General features: G+C 50.0%; 1 protein-coding gene across 1 annotated transcript in view; it reads left to right on the top strand.

Moving 5' to 3' along the window:
- Positions 1-23,510, top strand: part of MROH1 (maestro heat like repeat family member 1) — a gene marked incomplete in the record, with an annotated part of 402,473 nt that overhangs the window by 37,481 nt on the left and 341,482 nt on the right. The window contains 3 exon segments of the mRNA XM_029592292.1: positions 3,782-3,927; positions 4,457-4,588; positions 12,778-12,940. Coding sequence (XP_029448152.1) covers positions 3,782-3,927; positions 4,457-4,588; positions 12,778-12,940 — 441 coding nt within the window.

Below are 23,510 nucleotides of genomic sequence, written 5' to 3' on the forward strand. Positions count from 1 at the left end.
TAGTGGCTCCGGCCTGGCCAAGAAGGCCGTGGTACCCGGGCATGCGAAGACTTCTGGCGGGAAACCCTCTATGCCTACCTCCACACAGGGATCTACTCCAGCAAGGACCGATCCTCCACGAAGACCCAACGAGATTCTCGCTTGTGGTCTGGCCATTGAGAGGTCTCGCCTGAAAAAGAGTGGACACTCAGGACCAGTGATAGACACACTGCTCCGAGCGCGCAATTTCTCCACTTCCTTAACATATATACGAGTATGGAGAATATTCGAAGCCTGGTGCGAGGACTGCGACATCCTTCCACGGACAGTCAAAATCCCCATGATCCTGGAATTTCTGCAGGATGGCGTGAGCACAGGGTTGTCTCTCAACTCCATCAAGGTACAACTCACCGCCCTGGCCAGCTTCAGACCCAGGATGGACGGCAGCATCCTAGCGGCCCACCCAGACGTCTCCCGCTTCTTTAAAAGGGGTCAAGCACATTCGACCACCTCTAAAGTGGCCGATACCCCTATGGAATCTCAATCTAGTGTTAGACTTCCTAGCGGGAGCCTCGTTCAGACCAACACGCGGTCTGTCCCTACGGCTCCTGACCTTCCTCGTGGCAATCTGCTCAGCCCGTCGAATCTCCGAACTTCAAGCACTATCATGCCGCGAGCCGTTCCTCAGATTCATGCCGGGATCCATACAGCTGCGCACTGAACCCTCCTTCCTGCCAAAGGTGGTTTCTCACTTCCATCTAAACCAAACCATCTCGCTGCCATCTCCAGACGAGCATAAGGACTCTGAAGACTCACACCTTCCTCGCCACCTGAACGTCGGCAGACTCCTAGTCCAATACCTGGAAAGATTGGAACTTGTACGAAAGATGGACCATCTGTTCATTCTTCACAGCAGGAAGAAACAAGGGGAAGCAGCCTCGCGGGCAACCATTGCCCGCTGGATCAAAGAAGTAATCAAGGCGGCCTACGTAGAGGCAGGCAAGCCTCCACCTCTACAAGTCAAGGCCCATTCCACAAGGGCCCAGGCAGTGTCCTGGGCAGAAACCAAGATGCTGTCACCCGCAGAGATCTGTTGGGCGGCAACGTGGTCCTCCATCCACACCTTCTTGAGATTCTATTGCCTGGATGTTCAGGCCAAGGAGGACACAGCATTCGCAAAGGCAGTACTAAATGGGCCACGGGCAGCCTCCTGCCTGGTTCGGGAGTAGCTTTTGTACATCCCATTGGTCCTGAGTCCATCTGCTACACGCTAGGAAATGAAGAAATTACTTACCTGATAATTTCATTTTCCTTAGTGTAGACAGATGGACTCAGCACCCCGCCCATGGCTGCCTCGCAATCAAGAAACCCCAGGGAACCTCCTCCCGAGTGCAACACAAGCCCGGGTAAGCCAACCTTTATTTCTACTTCAGACACCCATATTACCAGGTGTTGAATGCCCTAGCGGTCTCCAGCTAGAAACCTCATCATCCAATCCGAGTAATCAAGTTTCAAGTTAATCAAGTTAACCAAAATTATCCAAACTTATCCATAATTGCTTTTCGAGGAGAAAACTGAGGAAGAGAGCCTCGTGCACGTGTATATGTAGTGCTGATGTCAGATTGAAATCTGACTCCGTCTCCAACTGCTATCAGGAGCACACTATACCCATTGGTCCTGAGTCCATCTGTCTACACTAAGGAAAATGAAATTATCAGGTAAGTAATTTCTCCGTTGCGCAGGTACTTGAACACGTATTTGCGTAGGTACTTGTGTGCATAAGGCCAGGACCTAGACTGGAGCGCATATTTGCGTGGGCACTTGTGCGCATAAGACTGCAGCCTAGACTTGAGTATGTATTTGCGCAGATGCTTATACACGTACGACCACGGCATATACGGGTGCTTACTTGTGTATGTACTTGTGCGCATACAACATGACTCAGTCTTGAAAGCGTATTTGCGTGCATCCTGGAAGGGGTGTGCGTGTAAGTCCGGGTGGCATTGGTGTGCATGCAGGCTCCTGACCAAAGAGAACACCAAGGTGTCATAGTTTTACAGCACTGAACAGAACACTGTATGGAAGGAATCGCATCTCTGGTGCTGCCGTGGACTTGAGGGATTCTTCTTTGTCTTCCCTTCGTGGCCTCTGGTGGACAAGAGATTACAGCGGATGGAGATACATCCGGGCAATGTGATCCTGGTAGCTACAGAGTTACCACATCGACCATGCTTCCCAGATCAGATCAACATGGCCTTAGACAGGCCCCTGAGTTTTGGACATAAGTCGACCCTTTTCCACCAGAGCCAATATTTTTAGGTTAGGTGTTTCACTTCTGTCTCATGGCTTCGCTTCTGAGAGGAGACAACTGAGATGGAGGCGATATTCTGAAACAGTTATTTCCACCTTATTGTAGGTTAGGCGACCTTCTACATCCTTGACGTATGTGTTGAATTTGGAGGATCTTCGAGTCCTGGTCTGCTGTTGATTGAGTGAAGCCTCAGCCTGTTCAGGTTAGGGTGTCACATATTTTGGCCTTTAACTCTGTGAGAATCCAGGTAGTGACACTGAGTTTGTCTCCGGGGTAAGGTGCAAGGGTATCCTCTGTCTGCACGTCCGGATGTTCTACAGTTCCTTTGGGGAGCTAAGAATTTGCATCCGTCTTGGAATCTGAATCTAGTCCTTAGAGGACACTGCAAGGCTTGGTTTGAACCACTCAAGAGAACTATGGTTAAGGACTTGACTCTTAAAGTGGTTTTCTTGGTTGCTATTTTGTTCAGCCAGGAGAATTTCGGAGCTCCAGGTGCTGTCATGCTAAGATCCCTTCCTACAGATGTCTGATTCGAGGGTACCTTTATGCATGGCGCCTTCTTTTCTGCTTGAGGTAATTTCGGCATTCCATTTTAGTTAGACAGAGGAGCTTCCAGCTTTTCCAGATTTGGATTCCTGTATGCCTCACGCGGGGTAGCTTAGGCTCTTAGATAGGAGGCATGCATTATTGAGATATCTAAAGGTCACGTATGATTTCCGTAGGTCTGATCTTCTCTTTGTAGATCGGATCACCTCTTTGTACTGTGGAGTGGTCCAAAGAAGGGAAGCAAGGCGTCTAAGGCATTTGCGGTGGCTGAAGGAAGCAGTCGAGTCGACTTACGTTTCTAAAGGGCACCTGAGTTAAGAGGAGCTTAGGTGCATCCCAAGAGTCTGGACTGATCTGGGTACATACAGAGAAAGGAATATTGGTTCTTACCTGCTAATTTTTGTTCCTGTAGTACCACAGATCAGTCCAGAATCCCGCCCATTTACTTGGGGGAAGAGTCTGCCGCTCATACTGTTGCTTTGATAATAGTGATGAGGTGTTGGAGGTTTTCAGTGCAGATCGCTTATGTTAAATTTGGGAAACAAGTTTTCCATTGTCTTTTTGGGCAACTTCACCTTCTTCCAGCTCGTTGGAGGGGAGAGAGTTTGCTTAGAAATGTTATTGTTCTTGTCATCGTGGCTTGGGTGTACAGGTCAATACTGAGGGAGTGCAGGTGGCACACTGGGTTATGTACAATGTCAGTGAAACTTTCTCTGTCTCCATCTGCTGGCAGGGAGGCAAAACCCAGGAGTCTGGACTGATCTGTGGTACTACAGGAATGAAAATTAGCAGGTGAGAACCAATTTTCCTTTCTCTGAACACCTGTTGAAGGTAAGTAACTTTGTTTTATCCTGCACGTCTCTTTGTCTGTCCCAGAATTTGCTGTCATGCTGTATAAGGTTAGGGATTTACCTTGCCTCTCTCTCTCTCTCTCTCATATCTCAGAGCTCACCATTACGCTGCTTGATGCCTCAGTTGACAAGGATTTATTTGTGCAGGAGCAGATCCTCAATTCTCTGAGCTTCATGGGAGAGGCTGAGCTGGGAGAGGTTTTACTGACGTGTAACGAGTACCTCGCACAGATTGAGAAGGTATGGTGGAGTCCCTCTTGCCTCTGACATTCCTCTGGATTATCGCCAGCATGATGTGTCTTCTCACCCTGGATTATCTGCAGGCCAACGCTGCAGTCATACAAAGATGCTGTGCTTGAGCTTCTGAGGCCACACAGCAGGTCCCTTATTCAGAGGATTCATCTGCAGAAGGGGAACTCTTATCCAAAAATGTAGATACTATTTCTGTGGCTAATTCTCCTGTTGGCCCAGTAAAAGTTACAGCAGCCTACAGAGGAACCATGCAGTGTCCCTCGGGTTCCTCACCTGAAGGTCACCCATGATGCTAGTGGGAGGGTCGGGGGCTGTATCACAAGCTGCCGCTCAGTGTTTGCATTCAGAGCCTTTCTGTGGTGAGCAAGTTTACGTGTTGGTGTGGGGTGAGGACACTGTTTATACAGTTGTTTGTGCCCCTTGCTGAACTCCAGAAGTCCCCAGAGAAATATGGTTCTTGGTAGCATAATAGTAATAGCTTAAATCTCACACAATGTGTTGGGTTGTCTTTCCCTAGCTGGCACCCCAACACCGTACACTCATCCTGAGAGCCATCGAGATGGTGGTGAGGACGAACCTTGAGAGTCTGGAAATGGACATAGCCAAGATTGTCATCGTTCAAGCCTCTAGTGAAATGACCAGGTCTAAGGTAAGGTGCCAGCCTGCTCTTAGTAACGAAGGCTTCTGCTCAGCGTCTGATAGGCCTTTCCTCTTGTCTTTGGCCAAGGTGGTAAGGACCAAAAACTGAGAGAACTGAAGCATGTATGGGACAGAAGAGAATGGGGGTGGCGGCTAGGTACTGATTTAGGTATGGAAACTCACATGCTCATCTATCTGGAATAGCAAAGAGCCAAAAAACCGGGGGACAGCATTGAATTGCACAGAGCGGTGGGAAGAGAAGACAAGGTCAACCAGTATGGGACAACAGTCTCGCTGGTTTTGGTGGCTGTTGGGATTATTAGAAAGCTTGGTGGTAATACATGGGAGGGGGCTGGGATTTGTAAGAACCGAGGGGGAGGATGTCGAAGGACAGAGGAACTAAGGAAGAGTATTTTACAGCCGATTAAATGTATGCAACTTAGCGCTGTGATATGACCGTAATAGCCAGGCAGCCTGGATGGGCCATCTGGTTACTTTCAGAGGGAACATGAGGGCGCACTTCTGTGCTGAGAGGCTGAGGGATGCCTGGGATGTCCTACCAGTGGAGGAGGTGGAAACTCTGCTGGAACTGAAGTATGATTAGGACTCCCCAACCTTTTCATGCCCAAGGCACAGCTACAATAACAAAAATGTTGTGTGGTGCACCAGCCTCCATGGGGCAGACGGACAAGACTCGTATGTCCAAAAAAAAGAGCGCCGGAAGTCCCACCAGTCTCTCTCCAAAATGTGAAAACGAAGGGTGAGAAATGCCAAGATCCTCGTGAACCCGTCGTGATGGAATCGGCTCTCTTCCGAGTGCAGAAATGAGTCATGGCAGCCAGTTCAGTGAGCTTCAGCCGAAGTCGCATCCAGCGCTGAACGCCTGCTGTTTCTGTGCCGCTCAGCGTTGGGGGTAAGAGAGAGAGGCTGGAATAACTAAGGGATGGGGAAGGGGAGGAGATGCTAGGCATGGTGTGCGTGCGGCCCCTGGATTGCCCCCACGCCGGGGGCATGCAGGTTCTCAGAGAGGAGCTCGGACTTACTGAAGAGCCACCGCGGTGTGCGTGTGGCCCCTGGATCGCCCCGACGCCGGAGGCATGCAGGTTCTCAGCGAGGAGCTCGGACATACTGAAGAGCCACCGCGGTGTGCGTGCGGCCCCTGGATCGCCCCCACGCCGGAGGCATGCAGGTTCTCAGAGAGGAGCTCGGACATACTGAAGAGCCACCGCGGTGTGCGTGCGGTCCCTCGATTGCCCCCACGCCGGAGGCATGCAGGTTCTCAGAGAGGAGCTCGGACATACTGAAGAGCCACCGCGGTGTGCGTGCGGTCCCTCGATTGCCCCCACGCCGGAGGCATGCAGGTTCTCAGAGAGGAGCTCGGACATACTGAAGAGCCACCGCGGTGTGCGTGCGGTCCCTCGATTGCCCCCACGCCGGAGGCATGCAGGTTCTCAGAGAGGAGCTCGGACATACTGAAGAGCCACCGCGGTGTGCGTGCGGCCCCTGGATTGCCCCCACGCCGGAGGCATGCAGGTTCTCAGCGAGGAGCTCGGACATACTGAAGAGCCACCGCGGTGTGCGTGCGGCCCCTGGATCGCCCCCACGCCGGAGGCATGCAGGTTCTCAGCGAGGAGCTCGGACATACTGAAGAGCCACCGCGGTGTGCATGCGGCCCCTGGATCGCCCCCCACGCCGGAGGCATGCAGGTTCTCATAGAGGAGCTCGGACTTACTGAAGAGCCACCGCGGTGTGCGTGCGGCCCCTGGATCGCCCCCCATGCCGGAGGCATGCAGGTTCTCAGAGAGGAGCTCGGACTTACTGAAGAGCCACCGCTAGTGACTGGAGTGTGCTGAGCTCTGAAGAAGCACCGGTACAGAGGCTACTGTGCAGGAATAGGGTGGAGTCGGGGAATTCTTCTGCTCATGCATGGGAGAGAAGCAAAGCAGAAGATGCCTGGGCCTCATCTGCTGCCCCTGTGGTTGTTTTTTTTCTGAGCTTGCTGTTTTTGCAGCTCATCCTGTTGGAAGCTTTTTCCCTTCAGGCATCTCCTGTATCCTCCTCTGATCTTTGGCTTTCAGCCACGTCTCTGGGCCGTGCGTGTGCGTGGAGTGCAGGGTGGGAGGGGAGTCTGGTGACTCGAGAAGTCTCTCCAAATATTTGTTCTGCTCAGTAATTTAATTACTAGTTTGGATGTACCTGGGAGAAAATGTTGCTTGCTTTCGTAGTCCTGGAAACAGCCCCAAATCCCCACGGAGGAGTGGAGGTGGTGCATCACTTAAATGGCAGCCTCGGGGTGTGGAGTTCAGGCTGGAGGGTGGGAGCAGGCTGATCCGGTTCTGGTTCTGTCCCATTGCAATAAGTGCAGCTGCGGCTATGACATGCCATGAAGCGGATCCGGGTCCTGATTAAATGGTGCCGCTGTCTGACATTAAGGAGGAAGTGGTATGGCTGCCAATCAAATGCACGGAAAGAGAGGTTAACAAATAAAAGCAGGGAACATATCAGGAGATCTCTTCTTATTGGCTGCCCTGTTAGTCCAATCAAATGCACGGAAAGAGAGGTTAACAAATAAAAGCAGGGAACATATCAGGAGATCTCTTCTTATTGGCTGCCCTGTTAGTCCAATCAAATGCACGGAAAGAGAGGTTAACAAATAAAAGCAGAGAACATATCAGGAGATCTCTTCTTATTGGCTGCCCTGTTAGTCCAATCAAATGCACGGAAAGAGAGGTTAACAAATAAAAGCAGGGAACATATCAGGAGATCTCTTCTTATTGGCTGCCCTGTTAGTCCAATCAAATGCACGGAAAGAGAGGTTAACAAATAAAGCAGGGAACATATCAGGAGATCTCTTCTTATTGGCTGCCCTGTTAGTCCAATCAAATGCATGGAAAGAGAGGTTAACAAATAAAAGCAGGGAACATATCAGGAGATCTCTTCTTATTGGCTGCCCTGTTAGTCCAATCAAATGCATGGAAAGAGAGGTTAACAAATAAAAGCAGGGAACATATCAGGAGATCTCTTCTTATTGGCTGCCCTGTTAGTCCAATCAAATGCACGGAAAGAGAGGTTAACAAATAAAAGCAGGGAACATATCAGGAGATCTCTTCTTATTGGCTGCCCTGTTAGTCCAATGAAATGCATGGAAAGAGAGGTTAACAAATATAAGCAGGGAACATATCAGGAGATCTCCTCTTCTCATTGGGTTTCTTGACTAGCTTTTGAGAGTCAATACTCCCTTCCTCGGGTCGGTGCCTTGTGATTGCATCTTTTGCTCATTCTGTTCTGACCTGAGGAAGCTTGTCAAGAAACGTATTAAGTTAAAACAACAAAAGCTTTCTATGGGAATAATTTCAGCATTATAAGTGGAAAATGGATTCACTTATATTGTTTTATGCTATATTATACTTTGCATTATGCTTTTTTCAAAGACAGTTAACCCTCTCAGACGTCTGAAAGCATTCCTACTCTTGAGCTTTGTAAGGCCCCTCACCTCTAGTCTGTAGCATCTCCCGCATCGTGTTGCGTCCAAGGGCCCCGGCTGAACTTCCTGCAGCTCCTGAGCCCGTTTATAGACTTCCCGCAACACGCACCCAGGCCATCACACGCTGCCTAGTACAAAGGGCAGCTCGGAGCCAACACCCAGTGCCTCTGCAGCAGGTCCCTCTGCGTGTCTCTGTCCTGCTCGTACCCTGTTCCAGCCTGCTCCCGTCTCCCCCCTGTGTCTTCCCTGCACTCTGCAGCAGGTCCCTCTGCGTGTCGCTGTCCTGCTCGTGCCCTGTTCCAGCCTGCTCCCGTCTCCCCCCTGTGTCTTCCCTGCACTCTGCAGCAGCTCCCTCTGCATGTCTCTGTCCTGCTCGTGCCCTGTTCCAGGCTGCTCCCGTCTCCCCCCTGTGTCTTCCCTGCACTCTGCAGCAGCTCCCTCTGCGTGTCGCTGTCCTGCTCGTGCCCTGTTCCAGCCTGCTCCCGTCTCCCCCCTGTGTCTTCCCTGCACTCTGCAGCAGCTCCCTCTGCGTGTCTCTGTCCTGCTCGTGCCCTGTTCCAGGCTGCTCCCGTCTCCCCCCTGTGTCTTCCCTGCACTCTGCAGCAGCTCCCTCTGCGTGTCGCTGTCCTGCTCGTGCCCTGTTCCAGCCTGCTCCCGTCTCCCCCCTGTGTCTTCCCTGCACTCTGCAGCAGCTCCCTCTGCGTGTCTCTGGCCTGCTCGTGCCCTGTTCCAGGCTGCTCCCGTCTCCCCCCTGTGTCTTCCCTGCACTCTGCAGCAGCTCCCTCTGCGTGTCGCTGTCCTGCTTGTGCCCTGTTCCAGCCTGCTCCCGTCTCCCCCCTGTGTCTTCCCTGCACTCTGCAGCAGGTCCCTCTGCGTGTCTCTGTCCTGCTCGTGCCCTGTTCCAGCCTGCTCCCGTCTCCCCCCTGTGTCTTCCTGTAACCGTCTCTTTTTAGTCAGTAAGGAGGTCCAGACAACTGATCCGTAAAGATAGACTTTTATTGTCAGCAAGATGCAGCTAAGACAAAGGCTCAGTACAACTGCATGCCCCTCCCCTCCAGGAGCAGACTCTTATGCACTTTACAGTTCTTATCTTTTACACATGCGTTCTAAGCATTGCTGAGCAAGCACATCCCGGCTGAAGGGGCTACTGACCCCCTCCCTAGACACCCTGGAACTTTCGTGAAACTTCTCCCATGTTCTGCAGGAGAGGCTGCTGGGACTTGCAGTTCTGGAAAGGAATTTGCGAGTCTGCAGTAATACAGCCCATCACATAATACATCCATTGTTCTAATCTAGGTTACAGCAGTGAAAGCTTATCAGAGAATAAGAACAGCGAAGCCAAAAAAAATGAAAATGTGCAATGTGCTGACAGAGAGTTTCTCAATGTCCTAATTACAGCTGTATTGCAGACTGTAAGTAAACCCGTCATGAAGCAGGGAATTCTGGTACATGAAGTCCTTTGTCAGGTTGAAGCGTTCAGACCCCTTCATTCCTGGCACTCTGCAGCAGCTCCCTCTGCGTGTCTCTGGCCTGCTCGTGCCCTGTTCCAGCCTGCTCCCGTCTCCCCGCTGTGTCTTCCCTGCACTCTGCAGCAGCTCCCTCTGCGTGTCTCTGGCCTGCTCGTGCCCTGTTCCAGCCTGCTCCCGTCTCCCCCCTGTGTCTTCCCTGCACTCTGCAGCAGCTCCCTCTGCGTGTCTCTGTCCTGCTCGTGCCCTGTTCCAGCCTGCTCCCGTCTCCCCCCTGTGTCTTCCCTGCACTCTGCAGCAGCTCCCTCTGCGTGTCTCTGTCCTGCTCGTGCCCTGTTCCAGCCTGCTCCCGTCTCCCCCCTGTGTCTTCCCTGCACTCTGCAGCAGCTCCCTCTGCGTGTCTCTGTCCTGCTCGTGCCCTGTTCCAGCCTGCTCCCATCTCCCCCCCTGTGTCTTCCCTGCACTCTGCAGCAGCTCCCTCTGCCTGTCTCTGTCCTGCTCGTACCCTGTTCCAGCCTGCTCCCATCTCCCCCCCTGTGTCTTCCCTGCACTCTGCAGCAGCTCCCTCTGCCTGTCTCTGTCCTGCTCGTACCCTGTTCCAGCCTGCTCCCGTCTCCCCCCTGTGACTTCCCTGCACTCTGCAGCAGGTCCCTCTGCGTGTCTCTGTCCTGCTCGTGCCCTGTTCCAGCCTGCTCCCGTCTCCCCGCTGTGACTTCCTTGCACTGACGTCTCGTGCTGACCTCTGCCTGGACCTCGACTTCCCTTTGCCTTCTGCCTGTCTCGACCTCAGCCAGTATCTCGACCTGCCTTGCTCTGTCTGCCCTGATCACTGCTTGGACTCAGTCTGTGCCTTGGGGGCGTTTCAGCTGCCGCCTGTTAAGACCTGTCTTATGCCCGCACAAGATGGGCTGCTGTTAACTGATACAGTCTAAGGGCTGACTAATCCCATCCCGGCAGCTCGGCGAGGCTCTGCAGGAGGGAGGGAGCATGCAGAAAAGGATTTTCCCTGCATTAGATGCAATTACTTACCTTGAAGGTTCTTGTAGGAACTCGCTGGGGTTTCTGGGCAGCTGCCCTGCGTTTCGGGTGCATTAGGATCTCTGGCCCCGGTCTCTTGGTTCGGGGTGGATTAGGATCTCCGGCCCCGGTCTCTTGGTTCGGGGTGGATTAGGATCTCTGGCCCCGGTCTCTTGGTTCGGCGTGGATTAGGATCTCTGGCCCCGGTCTCTTGGTTCGGGGTGGATTAGGATCTCTGGCCCCGGTCTCTTGGTTCGGGGTGGATTAGGATCTCTGGCCCCGGTCTCTTGGTTCGGGGTGGATTAGGATCTCTGGCCCCGGTCTCTTGGTTCCGGGTGGATTAGGATCTCTGGCCCCGGTCTCTTGGTTCGGGGTGGATTAGGATCTCCGGCCCCGGTCTCTTGGTTCGGGGTGGATTAGGATCTCTGGCCCCGGTCTCTTGGTTCGGGGTGGATTAGGATCTCTGGCCCCCGGTCTCTTGGTTCGGGGTGGATTAGGATCTCTGGCCCCCGGTCTCTTGGTTCGGGGTGGATTAGGATCTCTGGCCCCCGGTCTCTTGGTTCGGGGTGGATTAGGATCTCTGGCCCCCGGTCTCTTGGTTCGGGGTGGATTAGGATCTCTGGCCCCCGGTCTCTTGGTTCGGGGTGGATTAGGATCTCTGGCCCCCGGTCTCTTGGTTCGGGGTGGATTAGGATCTCCGGCCCCGGTCTCTTGGTTCGGGGTGGATTAGGATCTCCGGCCCCGGTCTCTTGGTTCGGGGTGGATTAGGATCTCCGGCCCCGGTCTCTTGGTTCGGGGTGGATTAGGATCTCCGGCCCCGGTCTCTTGGTTCGGGGTGGATTAGGATCTCCGGCCCCGGTCTCTTGGTTCGGGGTGGATTAGGATCTCCGGCCCCGGTCTCTTGGTTCGGGGTGGATTAGGATCTCCGGCCCCGGTCTCTTGGTTCGGGGTGGATTAGGATCTCCGGCCCCGGTCTCTTGGTTCGGGGTGGATTAGGATCTCCGGCCCCGGTCTCTTGGTTCGGGGTGGATTAGGATCTCCGGCCCCGGTCTCTTGGTTCGGGGTGGATTAGGATCTCCGGCCCCGGTCTCTTGGTTCGGGGTGGATTAGGATCTCCGGCCCCGGTCTCTTGGTTCGGGGTGGATTAGGATCTCTGGCCCCGGTCTCTTGGTTCGGGGTGGATTAGGATCTCTGGCCCCGGTCTCTTGGTTCCGGGTGGATTAGGATCTCTGGTCCCGGTCTCTTGGTTCGGGGTGGATTAGGATCTCCGGCCCCGGTCTCTTGGTTCCGGGTGGATTAGGATCTCCGACCCCGGTCTCTTGGTTCGGGGTGGATTAGGATCTCCGGCCCCGGTCTCTTGGTTCGGGGTGGATTAGGATCTCCAGCCCCGGTCTCTTGGTTCGGGGTGGATTAGGATCTCCGGCCCCGGTCTCTTGGTTCGGGGTGGATTAGGATCTCCGGCCCCGGTCTCTTGGTTCGGGGTGGATTAGGATCCCGGCCCCGATCTCTTGGTTCGGGGTGGATTAGGATCTCCGGCCCCGGTCTCTTGGTTCGGGGTGGATTAGGATCTCCGGCCCCGGTCTCTTGGTTCGGGGTGGATTAGGATCTCCGGCCCCGGTCTCTTGGTTCGGGGTGGATTAGGATCTCCGGCCCCGGTCTCTTGGTTCGGGGTGGATTAGGATCTCTGGCCCCCGGTCTCTTGGTTCGGGGTGGATTAGGATCTCTGGCCCCGGTCTCTTGGTTCGGGGTGGATTAGGATCTCTGGCCCCGGTCTCTTGGTTCGGGGTGGATTAGGATCTCTGGCCCCGGTCTCTTGGTTCGGGGTGGATTAGGATCTCCGGCCCCGGTCTCTTGGTTCGGGGTGGATTAGGAGCTCTGGCCCCGGTCTCTTGGTTTTGGTTTTCTGCATTGGGAGTGCCACCTGCCCATTTCTCTGCTTGAATTCATTGTGTGGTGACAGGCAGCATGGACCAGTTAGGCTTAGTGTGTCAGACCGAGCACGGCTACCCCTGAGGCTCAGGGGACCACTGGAATAAGGACCCTGTCCAGGTGATGCACAGTGCAGAGCATGCAAGGCTTCTGTGCGCTGCTTCCCGGGTGCCTCTCTTACATCTGGCATTGGCCCGTAGCTGAGCTCATGCCTGAAAGCTGTGCTGCCGTTGGAAAACGTGTAAGGCTGGGCGTGTTACTGTGCTGTGCTTGACTGATTTTTTTCCCCTTTTTGTGATTCAGGATCTAGTTCCAGAGTGGCAGCAGGCAGCCAGCGATGTCCTTGTTGCCGTTGGGAAGCGCTTTACTAACAGTGTGATGGAAGAGATGCTGACTAAGTTCCAGCCTGGCATCCTGCCCCATTATTATGTCCTGCAGACCCTGGCGAATCTCTCCACCACGAACGGTAAGCAAGGGCCAAGCCTTCCTCCCTCCTGCAGATGCCTGGCAGTGCGTAGAGAGGCCAACCCTGTTCTGCGGGCGACGGAGCTGGGAAGGTGGGGGGTGGCTGTGGGGTCTGTGACTCGTGACGGGTGTTGGCAGCAGTCGCACATGGCTGATGTGGCTCAGTTCAGCTGTGGTCCTTGGGTTTTTTTTTTCCTGTTTATTTTGATTTTGCACAAGATGGAAGCCAAGGAACCAGGGTGCTGCACAATACAGAATAGGCCACGTACAAAGAGAAGGCAAAAATAACAGAAATCAGTATGAGCTTCTGTCAAACTAAGACTAAACTCACAGAGCAGATCCGTGCCGTGTCCAGCAGCAGCCCCAGACACCCTCATAACCTTTCCAAGCAAAGATCATTTGCTAGAGTATTGCAATCATGTTATACCAAAAGTCAATTTGAGGAGACTCCTTCCAAAAATCTGCTACAGTTAATCTCCCCACATGGAATAAATGTGAAAGCAGCGCACACTCTGGCTGACCTTTTGACAAAATGTGGTCAGTGGTCCTGGCCTTTGACACGCTCAGGCCCACGCTGCACTAATTATGGGTGCAGCGTTAGCAGTGTTGATGGGATGAATTTGATTCCTGTGCCGTACACTTTCAGAGAGAAGCTTCCTTCAGAGAATCTAACATAACTTTCCCTGTACGTACCCGGATCAGTCCAGACCATGGGTCGAGCCTCCTTTCCAGCAGGTGGAGACGGCTCAGCCGTAACCTATTGCAAACTGAAACTGAGGGAACACTCTGTGATCTAATTCAGTCCATGTATTCATCCATCACCTGTAAGGTAAAGACAGGAGTGAGGCAGGGATGTGGCGTCAGCCCCTCCCTCTTCAGCATCTCCATCAATGACCTTCCCACGCTGCTGGAGAGATCCTCGGCCCCAAGGCTGAAACTAAACATGCAGGTCAAAATCTGACGCCAGAATGGCTAAGGAAAGGTGAACTTAGAGCAAAAGATGAGAAACTGAAAATTTGCAGCACAGGTTGAAGGACTGTGGACAAGATGGTTCACAGTTGGGATAGAGAAGAACGTAAAACAGATAGGATACCGATTCTGTATAAGAGAATTGGAAACGGTTATGCACTTCGTCGCTGGATGTGAGATGTTGATGTCAGAAGGCCTGGGGACACGGCTTATCCGTGGGAAACCGCATAAACTCTGTAATATCCCCTTTTGAACTATATTGTGAAACGCAATATAAATGAACTTAAATAAAATAAAGATTGCTGTACCAGAAAAACAGTGGGACTACAACGCCAGCAATGGAGAAGCTGGGATCGCTTGGGATATTCCCATTCCAACCAATGAGCTTGATGCTGGAAAACTGGAGATTGTGCTAAAGGAGAGAAACACAAGAACGGCATTCCTGTTCATAGCCCAGATAAGTGGGTTTTGCATCCCTACCAGCAGATGGAGACAGAGATGCAAAACCCACTTGTCTGGACTGATCTGTGATTATTCCAGGAAGGAAAATTTAACAGGCAAGAACCAACTTGCCTTTCCTGACAAAGGTGTCAATACCCAGTGACTGCTCTGTGGATCCTATGGAGAGAGAGAAGATTCTCAAGTACCAGGAGATGCAATCCGAGACCATGAAAACGTGGCAGAAAGATACAGAAATAGTCTCAATTGTATCAGGTGCCAGTGGCCTGATTAAAAAGAACTTCCAAGTGCACCTTGATAATGCTGCCTTGTAGGTATTACATCCAGTAAACTCCAGGAGGAAGCTCTCTTTGGTACATTGCAGGTATTAAGGAGGACATTAGCAATATATTTGAGAGACTGAGATCATTCCTAACCTACCTTGTTTTATGAATGAGGTTCATTCCTGTCATACTATGAGTAAAACTAACCCGTTTGGAGATGCTGCCCTGGAGAGATTCTCAGCCCCAAGGCTGAAACTAAACAACCTGGAGATCAGTTGCCTGCTGTATGCAGACCACACTGTTATATGTGAACCAGCATGATGTGACTGCGATCTCGAATGCCGGTATATAAAAACCCGAAATAAATAAAAATAAATTTTATCCCTAGACTTACCCCAGAAGGGGCTGCAAGAGAACAGAAACCTGCTAGTTATCTGCTGCAAATCACGCTGTTTACAGATGAATCTGGAAAAGACAAAAATTAGGATTCCTTGTCTTCCTGCCAGACCAGTCCAGCTTGGATGTGTTTGCTCCCACCTACCAGTAGATGGAGGCAGAGAGCCACAGTTTTGCTGATGTCAGCCTACATAAACCCTAAGAAACCTGCAGCAGCTTAGTATTCTCTGCAGTGTAAAGCCTGCAGCTGCTCTTCTGGAGATTTTGGGATTCCTGGTTGAATGGGACAAGCAGGGGTTGATGAACCTCCAATTGCTTGGGCCTGATTTGTGTTGGGAGGAGGGGAGAGGGCTTGATAGAGGAATCTGGCTTCCTCTCCTCCATTGTCTCCCCACCTTTACTCTATTCTTGCTTCATCCTTCTCTTGGTGGGAGGTGGCTGCACGTGTAAGGAGCGAAGTGAAGAGCCCTTCACCACTTTGCAGGGACATATTAAAAAAAAAAAAAAAAAAAGGCTTTATTTTCCTGGACACTAAAGCGATTTTCGGGCCTCTTGATTGGGGCCTAAGGTCAGTGGAGTGTGGGAAATGCTGCCCTCTCTGTGGGGGCCGGCGCAGGATCTCCAGGGTTATGGGAGTTTGTTGCACTTCTTTGGATTTGGAGACCCAGCCTGTCGTGGTTGCGTGTACATCTCCTGCAGTCGGGCAAGCCTCTGTGGAGGTTGGAACTGCCTCCCTTCCCAGGTCTGGGCCAGGCCCGTCATGGGGGTGGTGGTGTTGAGCATTTTGTTTTCCAGTGGCTCCTGTAGGGAAGTCTTTTCGGAAACTCCTGTTCTCTCTCCGGTGGAGAAGAATTTACATAAACATCGGGAGGAAGAGCATGGGGATTGGACCTCCTTTTCCCAGATTCTCTGATTTCTCCAACGTTTGTGCTTTTATTGCAAACAAATGCTTTGTTTGAGGAAGGGTTGGACTCTAACGCCCCCCCTTCAGGGAGCGATTCTGAGGCCCATGTTGGACCCGATGGAGGATCTGGAGATGGATGCAGCTTTTTCTGGGGCGGAATTCCTGGGTTCAGGAAATTACTGGATAGTGCCTCTGGCGGAGGGTGAGGTTCCTCTGATGGACGGTGATGATCCAAGGGCTGTTTACCTTTTCAGAAGTGAGGGACTTGCTGGGTTGCTTTCCCGAGTCTTGACCGAGCTGAGCATTAAGGTTGTCTCTGTGGAGGAAGAAGAGGATCTCATCCTGGAGCGGCTCCGGAGATCACCTAGGAAGTTTCCCTGTCGCAGGACAGCGCATGCACTGGTTATGGCTGAATGGGACGTGCCCCAGGTGGGATTGAGAGTGGCCAAACTGTAGCCACTGTCTGCCGAAGTCATGGATCTTTTGAGTTTTCTGAAAGTGGACACTGATTTTGGCTGTGATGAAGAAGGGAGCACCGCCCCGTAGGATTAACAGGATAGGAAAACAGACGTAATGCTGAAGCAGTCTTTTGAAGAGGCTGCTGTAGCCTCACAGGTCTGTAGTAGTTTAATGTTCAAAGAGCACTTACAGTGAGCTCACTAAATTCTGCTGGGAATCTCGCAAGAGTTTTTCCTTAAAGGAGGCAGAGAGGCTGGAGGCCAGTTCGGCTTTTGTTTAGGATGCCTTATGATCTTATCCATACTTTGGCTAGAAACATGGCGACTTGGGTAGCAGCCAGGCATGTCTTGTGGTTGTGAACTGGTCTGTGGATGGTGGATTCAAAGTTGTTTGAGCAAGTTCAAATTTTAAGGGAAGGCTTCTCTTTGGGGAGGACTTGAAATAGATGGTGAAACATTATGGGCACAATAAGTCCCTCATGTTGCCCAAAGAGAAACTTAAAGGATCTCCTACAGGAGGTCTGAGCAGATCCAGAGATGTGCAACATTATTGTCCAAGAAAGCCATCCACGTCTTGGAGTGATCTTTCCAGAGGTAAATCGCAGTCCTTTTGGAGCGGAAGGAAGGTCTCAAGGAATGGTAGCTTTCCCAGTGCATGGGGTCCCAATGAGATACAAAAGGCTCACTTCCTAATTCAGAAAACAGGGGGGGTCTGTCCCAGTTTTATGGGGAATGGACGCGTATCACATCAGTGGATCCTTTTGGTCATAAGAAATGGTTACGCCTTAAAATTTGCTTAAAAGATCCCCCCTTTTATTCCCTGGAGAAGAGAAGAGTGGTAAAGGTGACTCTGGCTTTGACCTTCTGGAATCTAAATTTGTTCTTTCAGGCCTTGTGCAGGACTCCACTTGAGCCTAGTCAGGGAGCTTCTTTTAAGGATTTAACCTTTAAAGGCTGTTTTTTTGGTGGCCATTTTGTCAGCTCGGTGTATTTCGGAGTCCAGGCCCTCCATTGCAGGGAGCCTTTTCTGTCTTTCTGTGATGTTGGGGGTTTCCATTCATACAGTTCCCTCCTTTTTACTCAGTGTGGTTTCATCCTTTCATTTGAAATAATCTGCGGAGCTCCTGTTTTTTTTTTCACGGAGGGAATCTAGGGGGGGGGGAGCTCTTAGATAACTTTCTGACAGTACAGTATTTCCTAAGCAGCTTAAGTCAGTTTTATTTACAGAAGCCTTTCCAAGTCAGGCTATCAGATTAGTTTAAGATGCTATTTTATGATTTGTTCAGTGTGTTGTATTGTTAGTTTTATGTTTAATATCTTCTGACAGAGATTATATTTATGTATTTTATGTTATCCACTTAGTACCATTGTTGGTTACGTGGAATTTAAATAGTAATAAATAAAGAGAATTTTGCTTCCATACTTGAAGGTGTCTAACTTGTTTAAGAAGTCACATTATTTGCTTGTTCGGTTTCATGGTTGAAGGAAAGGTAGGTGGCCTCTAAGGCCATGATTGCTAGGTGAATTAAGGAGGCTATAGCTTCGGCCTACGTTTCTAAGGGATTTTCAGTGCCTTAGGGCACGTTCTACGAGGGCTCAAGTGGCATCGTGGGTGGAACTGCGTTGGGTTTCTCATGAGGAGATTTTTAAGTCAGCTACTTGGGCTTATTTGAATTCCTTATCCATAACCAGTTGGATGTACTGGCTAGACAATCTGCCTCCTTCGGGGTAGGCATTTTACTTGCACTGTTGTCTAGCTCTCTCCCTGAATGTGGCTTGGGTATCTCCCATCTGTGTTAGACTGGTCTGCTGAGATGATAAGGAAGGAAATAATATATTTTTTAACTGATAGTTTTCTTTCATAGAGTCCGACCAGTCCAGGTACTCTCCTTGGTTTTTTCCTGCCAACATCCTGCATAGGAACTTGCTTTGTTGGCCAGTTTAATAGTATTTTTCTTGTTGTTCCTTGTTATAGTTTTTCTTGGACCAGATTTTTCACAGTCCATTTATGACTCCCCTGTTTATAGGAAGGTTGAACTAACTTTTTCTGGCTTAGATACAGAGATACTAAGCTTCTGCAGGCTTCTTAGGGCCTTATGTAGGCTAACGTATAATTTGATATTACAAACAGGATACAGAGAAGTCAAACGAAGACCTGAATTTTGATTTCACAAGTACAGACTTTGTCAAAATTGGAATGTTCCTAGAGAGAGAACTGGGAGAAACTGGGTGAGGTGGAACAGCAGTGAGCCAAACTGAATGGCGCTATTACAGAGGCAACAAATCCTTATGTTAGGAAAGGAAAAAGAAACCAATCTGAAAAAATAAAGCAAAAAGAAGAGCATTCAAGAAGTATAACGGATCCCAAAAAGAGGAACACAGGGAAGAATATCTGGTGAAACTGAGGGAAACAAAGAAATCAGGAAAGCTAAAAGTCAAGATTGCTAAAGAGGCAAAGCAAGGTGACAAAACATTTTTCAGATACATCAGAGAAAGAAGGGTGGCCAGAAGTGGTATAGTGAGACTGAAAGATGACAAGGATCAGTGTGTGGAGAGAGACGAAGAAGTGGCCGAAATATTAAACAAATACTTCAGTTCGGTGTTCACTGAAGAAGACCCTGGAGAAGGACCGTCGCTGGTTAACAGATTCATAGCTGAGAATGGGGTAGACGAAACTCCGTTTCTGTAACAGAATGTATGGAAAGAGCTAGGCAAAGTGAAAGTGAACAAGGCAATGGGGCCGGATGAGGTTCATCCCAGGATACTGAGGGAGCTCAGAGATGTGCTGGCGGCTCCGCTGTGTGACCTGTTCAATAGATCCCTGGAAAGTGGACAAAGCCATGGGGCCTGATGAGGTTCATCCCAGGATACTGAGGGAGCTCAGAGATGAGCTGGCGGCTCCGCTGTGCGACCTGTTCAATAGATCCCTGGAAAGTGGACAAAGCCATGGGGCCTGATGAGGTTCATCCCAGGATACTGAGGGAGCTCAGAGATGTGCTGGGGGCTCCGCTGTGTGACCTGTTCAATAGATCCCTGGAAAGTGGACAAAGCCATGGGGCCTGATGAGGTCCATCCCAGGATACTGAGGGAGCTCAGAGATGTGCTGGCGGCTCCGCTGTGTGACCTGTTCAATAGATCCCTGGAAAGTGGACAAAGCCATGGGGCCTGATGAGGTTCATCCCAGGATACTGAGGGAGCTCAGAGATGTGCTGGCGGCTCCGCTGTGCGACCTGTTCAATAGATCCCTGGAAAGTGGACAAAGCCATGGGGCCTGATGAGGTTCATCCCAGGATACTGAGGGAGCTCAGAGATGAGCTGGTGGCTCTGCTGTGTGACCTGTTCAATAGATCCCTGGAAAGTGGACAAAGCCATGGGGCCTGATGAGGTTCATCCCAGGATACTGAGGGAGCTCAGAGATGTGCTGGCGGCTCCGCTGTGCGACCTGTTCAATAGATCCCTGGAAAGTGGACAAAGCCATGGGGCCTGATGAGGTCCATCCCAGGATACTGAGGGAGCTCAGAGATGAGCTGGTGGCTCCGCTGTGCGACCTGTTCAATAGATCCCTGGAAAGTGGACAAAGCCATGGGGCCTGATGAGGTTCATCCCAGGATACTGAGGGAGCTCAGAGATGTGCTGGCGGCTCCACTGTGTGACCTGTTCAATAGATCCCTAGAAACGGGAGTGGTGCCGAGTGATTGGAGAAGAGCGGTGGTGGTCCTGCTTCACAAGAGTGGGAGCAGAGAGGAGGCTGGAAACTACAGGCAGGTTACATCACCTCGAAGGTGGGAAAATTAACGGAGACACTGCTGAAGGAAAAGAGAGGGAACTATCTACAATCTGGTGGGTTGTTGGACCCGAGGCAGCATGGATTCACCAGTAGAAGATCTTGTCAAACAAATCTGATTGATTTTTTTGATTGGGTGACTAGAGAATTGGATTGAGGAAGAGTGCTCAATGTGATCTACTTGGATTGCAGCAAAGCTTTTGATACAGTCCCGCAGAGGAGGCTGGTGAATAAAATGAGAAGCTTGGGAGTGAACGCCAAGGTGGTGGAATGGATTACATACTGGTCGACTGACAGGAGATAGTGTGTAATGGTAAATGGAACTTACTCTGAAGAGAGAATGGTGTTAACCGGAGGGCCACAGGGATCAGTGTTGGGACCAGTTCTGTTCAGTATCTTTGTGAGCGACATTGTGGAAGGGGTAAAAGGTAAAGTTTGTCTATTTGTGGATGATATTAAGATCTGCAATAGAGTGGACATGCCAGAAGGAGTAGAGAGAATGAAAAGTGATTTAAGAAAGCTTGAAGAGTGGTTTGAAGATTTGGCAGCTGGGATTCAATGCCAAGAATTGCGGAGTCCTGCATCTGAGATGCGTTAATCTAAAAGAGCTGTATGTAATGGGGGTGAAAGACTGATGTGCACAGACCAAGAGAGAGGGATCCTGGAGTGATAGTGTCTGATCTGAAGGTGGTGAAGCAATGTGACAAGGAGATAGCAAAAGCCAGAAGAATGCTGGGCTGTATAGAGAGAGGAATATCGAGTAAGAAACAGGAAGTGATAATCCCCTTGTGTTCAGTTCTGGAGCCCATAACTCAAAAACGATAGTGACAAGATGGAGGTGGTCCAGAGAAGGGCGATGAAAATGGTGTGGGGTCTGTATTGGAAGACCTATGAGGAGAGGCTAAAGGATCTGAATATGTATTCCTTGGAAGAGAAGAGGTGCAGGGGAGATACACAGACGTTTATATATTTAAAACTTTTTAATGATGCACGAACTTTGAACCTTTTCTGTTGGAAAGAAAACAATAGAACTAGGGGGTCACGAAATGAAACTCCAGGGTGGACGACTCGGAACCAATGTCAGGAAATATTTCATCATGGAGAGGGTGGTGGAGGCCTGGAATGCCCTTCCGGAGGAGGTGGTGAAGATAAAAACAGTCAAAGAATTCAAAGGGGCATGGGATAAACACTGTGGATCTCTAATGGCTAGAGGACGGAAATGAGATAAGCGTCCAGGGGGATAACTTGCTGGTAGGGTGGTTCCTACCCTTAGCAGAAGGCAAGGAGATTACTACCCTTAACTAATATGTTTTGATGTTTTTAACGCAACTGCAGCATTGCTCCTTGCTTAGACAGCATGAGGGAAAAGAGGAATTGGATACAGATGACAAACCAAGGGCCCCGAGTTCCACTGTCTGGGATATTGATAACATAGACATGAGGAAAAAAGCACAGAACTACTTCTTCGGGAAACGAAGAAAGTGTACATGGGGGTAACTTGCTGGCGCGGCGGTTACTACCCGTAGAGTAAGGTATGAAGGTTACTAATCTTAACCATTAAGCCTTGATGCTTGTAATGCAACTGTAGCATTGCTCCCTACTTCAACGGCAGGGGGGAAAGGGGAATTGGATTAAGACAACAACCAAGAGGGCTCCGACTTCTATGGTCTGGGATACCGAGAGACAGACATAAGGGAGAAAGCACAGGACGGCTTCTACGGCCAAGTCCATAAGCAAAGCTCGTCAAGCAGCACCGTCTGAATTATCAAGGAAGCTCCTCGCCCAGTAATAAATGTTGCTGGTTACAATTTGTATGGGTTATCATAAGGCTTGGGGATAAATGCAGATGGCAATTGGTACCTTAGGAAGGTTGCTGGGCAGACTGGATGTGTCCATTTGGTCCTTTTTTGTCATCATTGCTATGTTACTGTGTTCATTGGCAAAGCAGTGATTCTCTGCCTCCATCTGCTAGTAGGGGGAGTAAAACCCAGCCATGCTGGACTGGTCTGATGGGACTCAAGGAAAGAAAATCAACAGCTAAGAAACCTATTTTTCCTTTTCCAGAAAAAGCCCAAAATCTCAAACAGAAATTCAAACTTTTATTTAAATAGCCAAGAAGTTGAGCATGTGTTACATTATGCAGTACATACCTTGGCCTCGCACCAAGAGCTCCTGGGAGTTTTAAATCGGCTATAAAGATACTAGAACGAAAAGCTATGTGGGCCCTATGTTCAGTGAAGAATCCCTTGGGCCAGTAAAATTATTATTAAAATTATTAATTTATTTATTTAAAATCTTTTCTATACCGTTGTTAAGCTGGTGCCATCACAACGGTTCACAATAGGGCACAAAGACTATGCTGTATAAAGTGTCTAGAATTCTAACTCTTAAACAGGTGCCGTCAAAAATACTGTAACATACTATCATAAATACTATTTGGTGAGAGTTATAAGTCATGTCCAGTTTTTCTTACGCTGCTATAAGATTGGTGTTACGTAACTCTAGTTCTTTGTTGTTTAAAATAAAAAGAAGAATTTAGAATATAAAAGAGAAGACACTTTAAGAAGAAAGGTGTGTGTGTGTGGGAGTTTGCCTGACCGCAGCTAACATTTCCCTGGGTTCTACTCTGCTTGAATAGCCATGTTTTTAAATTTTTTCTGAAGGTTTTGCTGTCTCTTTCCAATCTGATTTCCACCGGCATGGTGTTCCATATTATAGGTCCTGTAGGGATAGGGCCCTGTCCCTTACTTGTGTTAATCTGGCCGTTTTGACTGAGGGAATAGTTAGCATTGCTTTGTTTGCTGATCTCAGGTTTCTGTGGGGGGGTATGTATGCGGAGGGCTGTGTTCAGCCACTCTGCTTTTTCGTTGTGTATTAATTTATGAATGGTGCATAAAGTTTTGTATTGTATTCTTTGTTCAATGGGTAACCAGTGTAATTCTATTAAGGTTTCAGTGATATGGTCTCTCTTACTTTTCCCAGTTAAAATTCTTGCCACTGTGTTTTGTAAAATCTGTAATGGTCTTATTGTGGTGTATGGCAGGCCCAGTAGGAGGGCATTACAATAGTCGGTACTGGAAAAAATTAAGGCTTGTAAGTCTGAGCGGAAGTTGGTGGGCGTCAGTAGTGGTTTTAGTCTTCTAAGAGTCATAAGTTTGGCGTATCCTTCTCTTACCTTTTGAGATATATGTTGTTTCATACTTAGTTCTGGGTCAATTATCACTCCCAGGTTTCTTACTTTCTCAGCTAGTTGTATTTTTTGGTTGTTGTTGAGTGTAATTGGATTCTGAATGATCGTTATGTTTTTTCGTTCTAGGTGTAAGAATTCAGTTTTCTCT

The sequence above is a fragment of the Rhinatrema bivittatum genome, chromosome 2 (genome assembly GCF_901001135.1).
Source record: "Rhinatrema bivittatum chromosome 2, aRhiBiv1.1, whole genome shotgun sequence".
NCBI lineage: Eukaryota > Metazoa > Chordata > Amphibia > Gymnophiona > Rhinatrematidae > Rhinatrema > Rhinatrema bivittatum.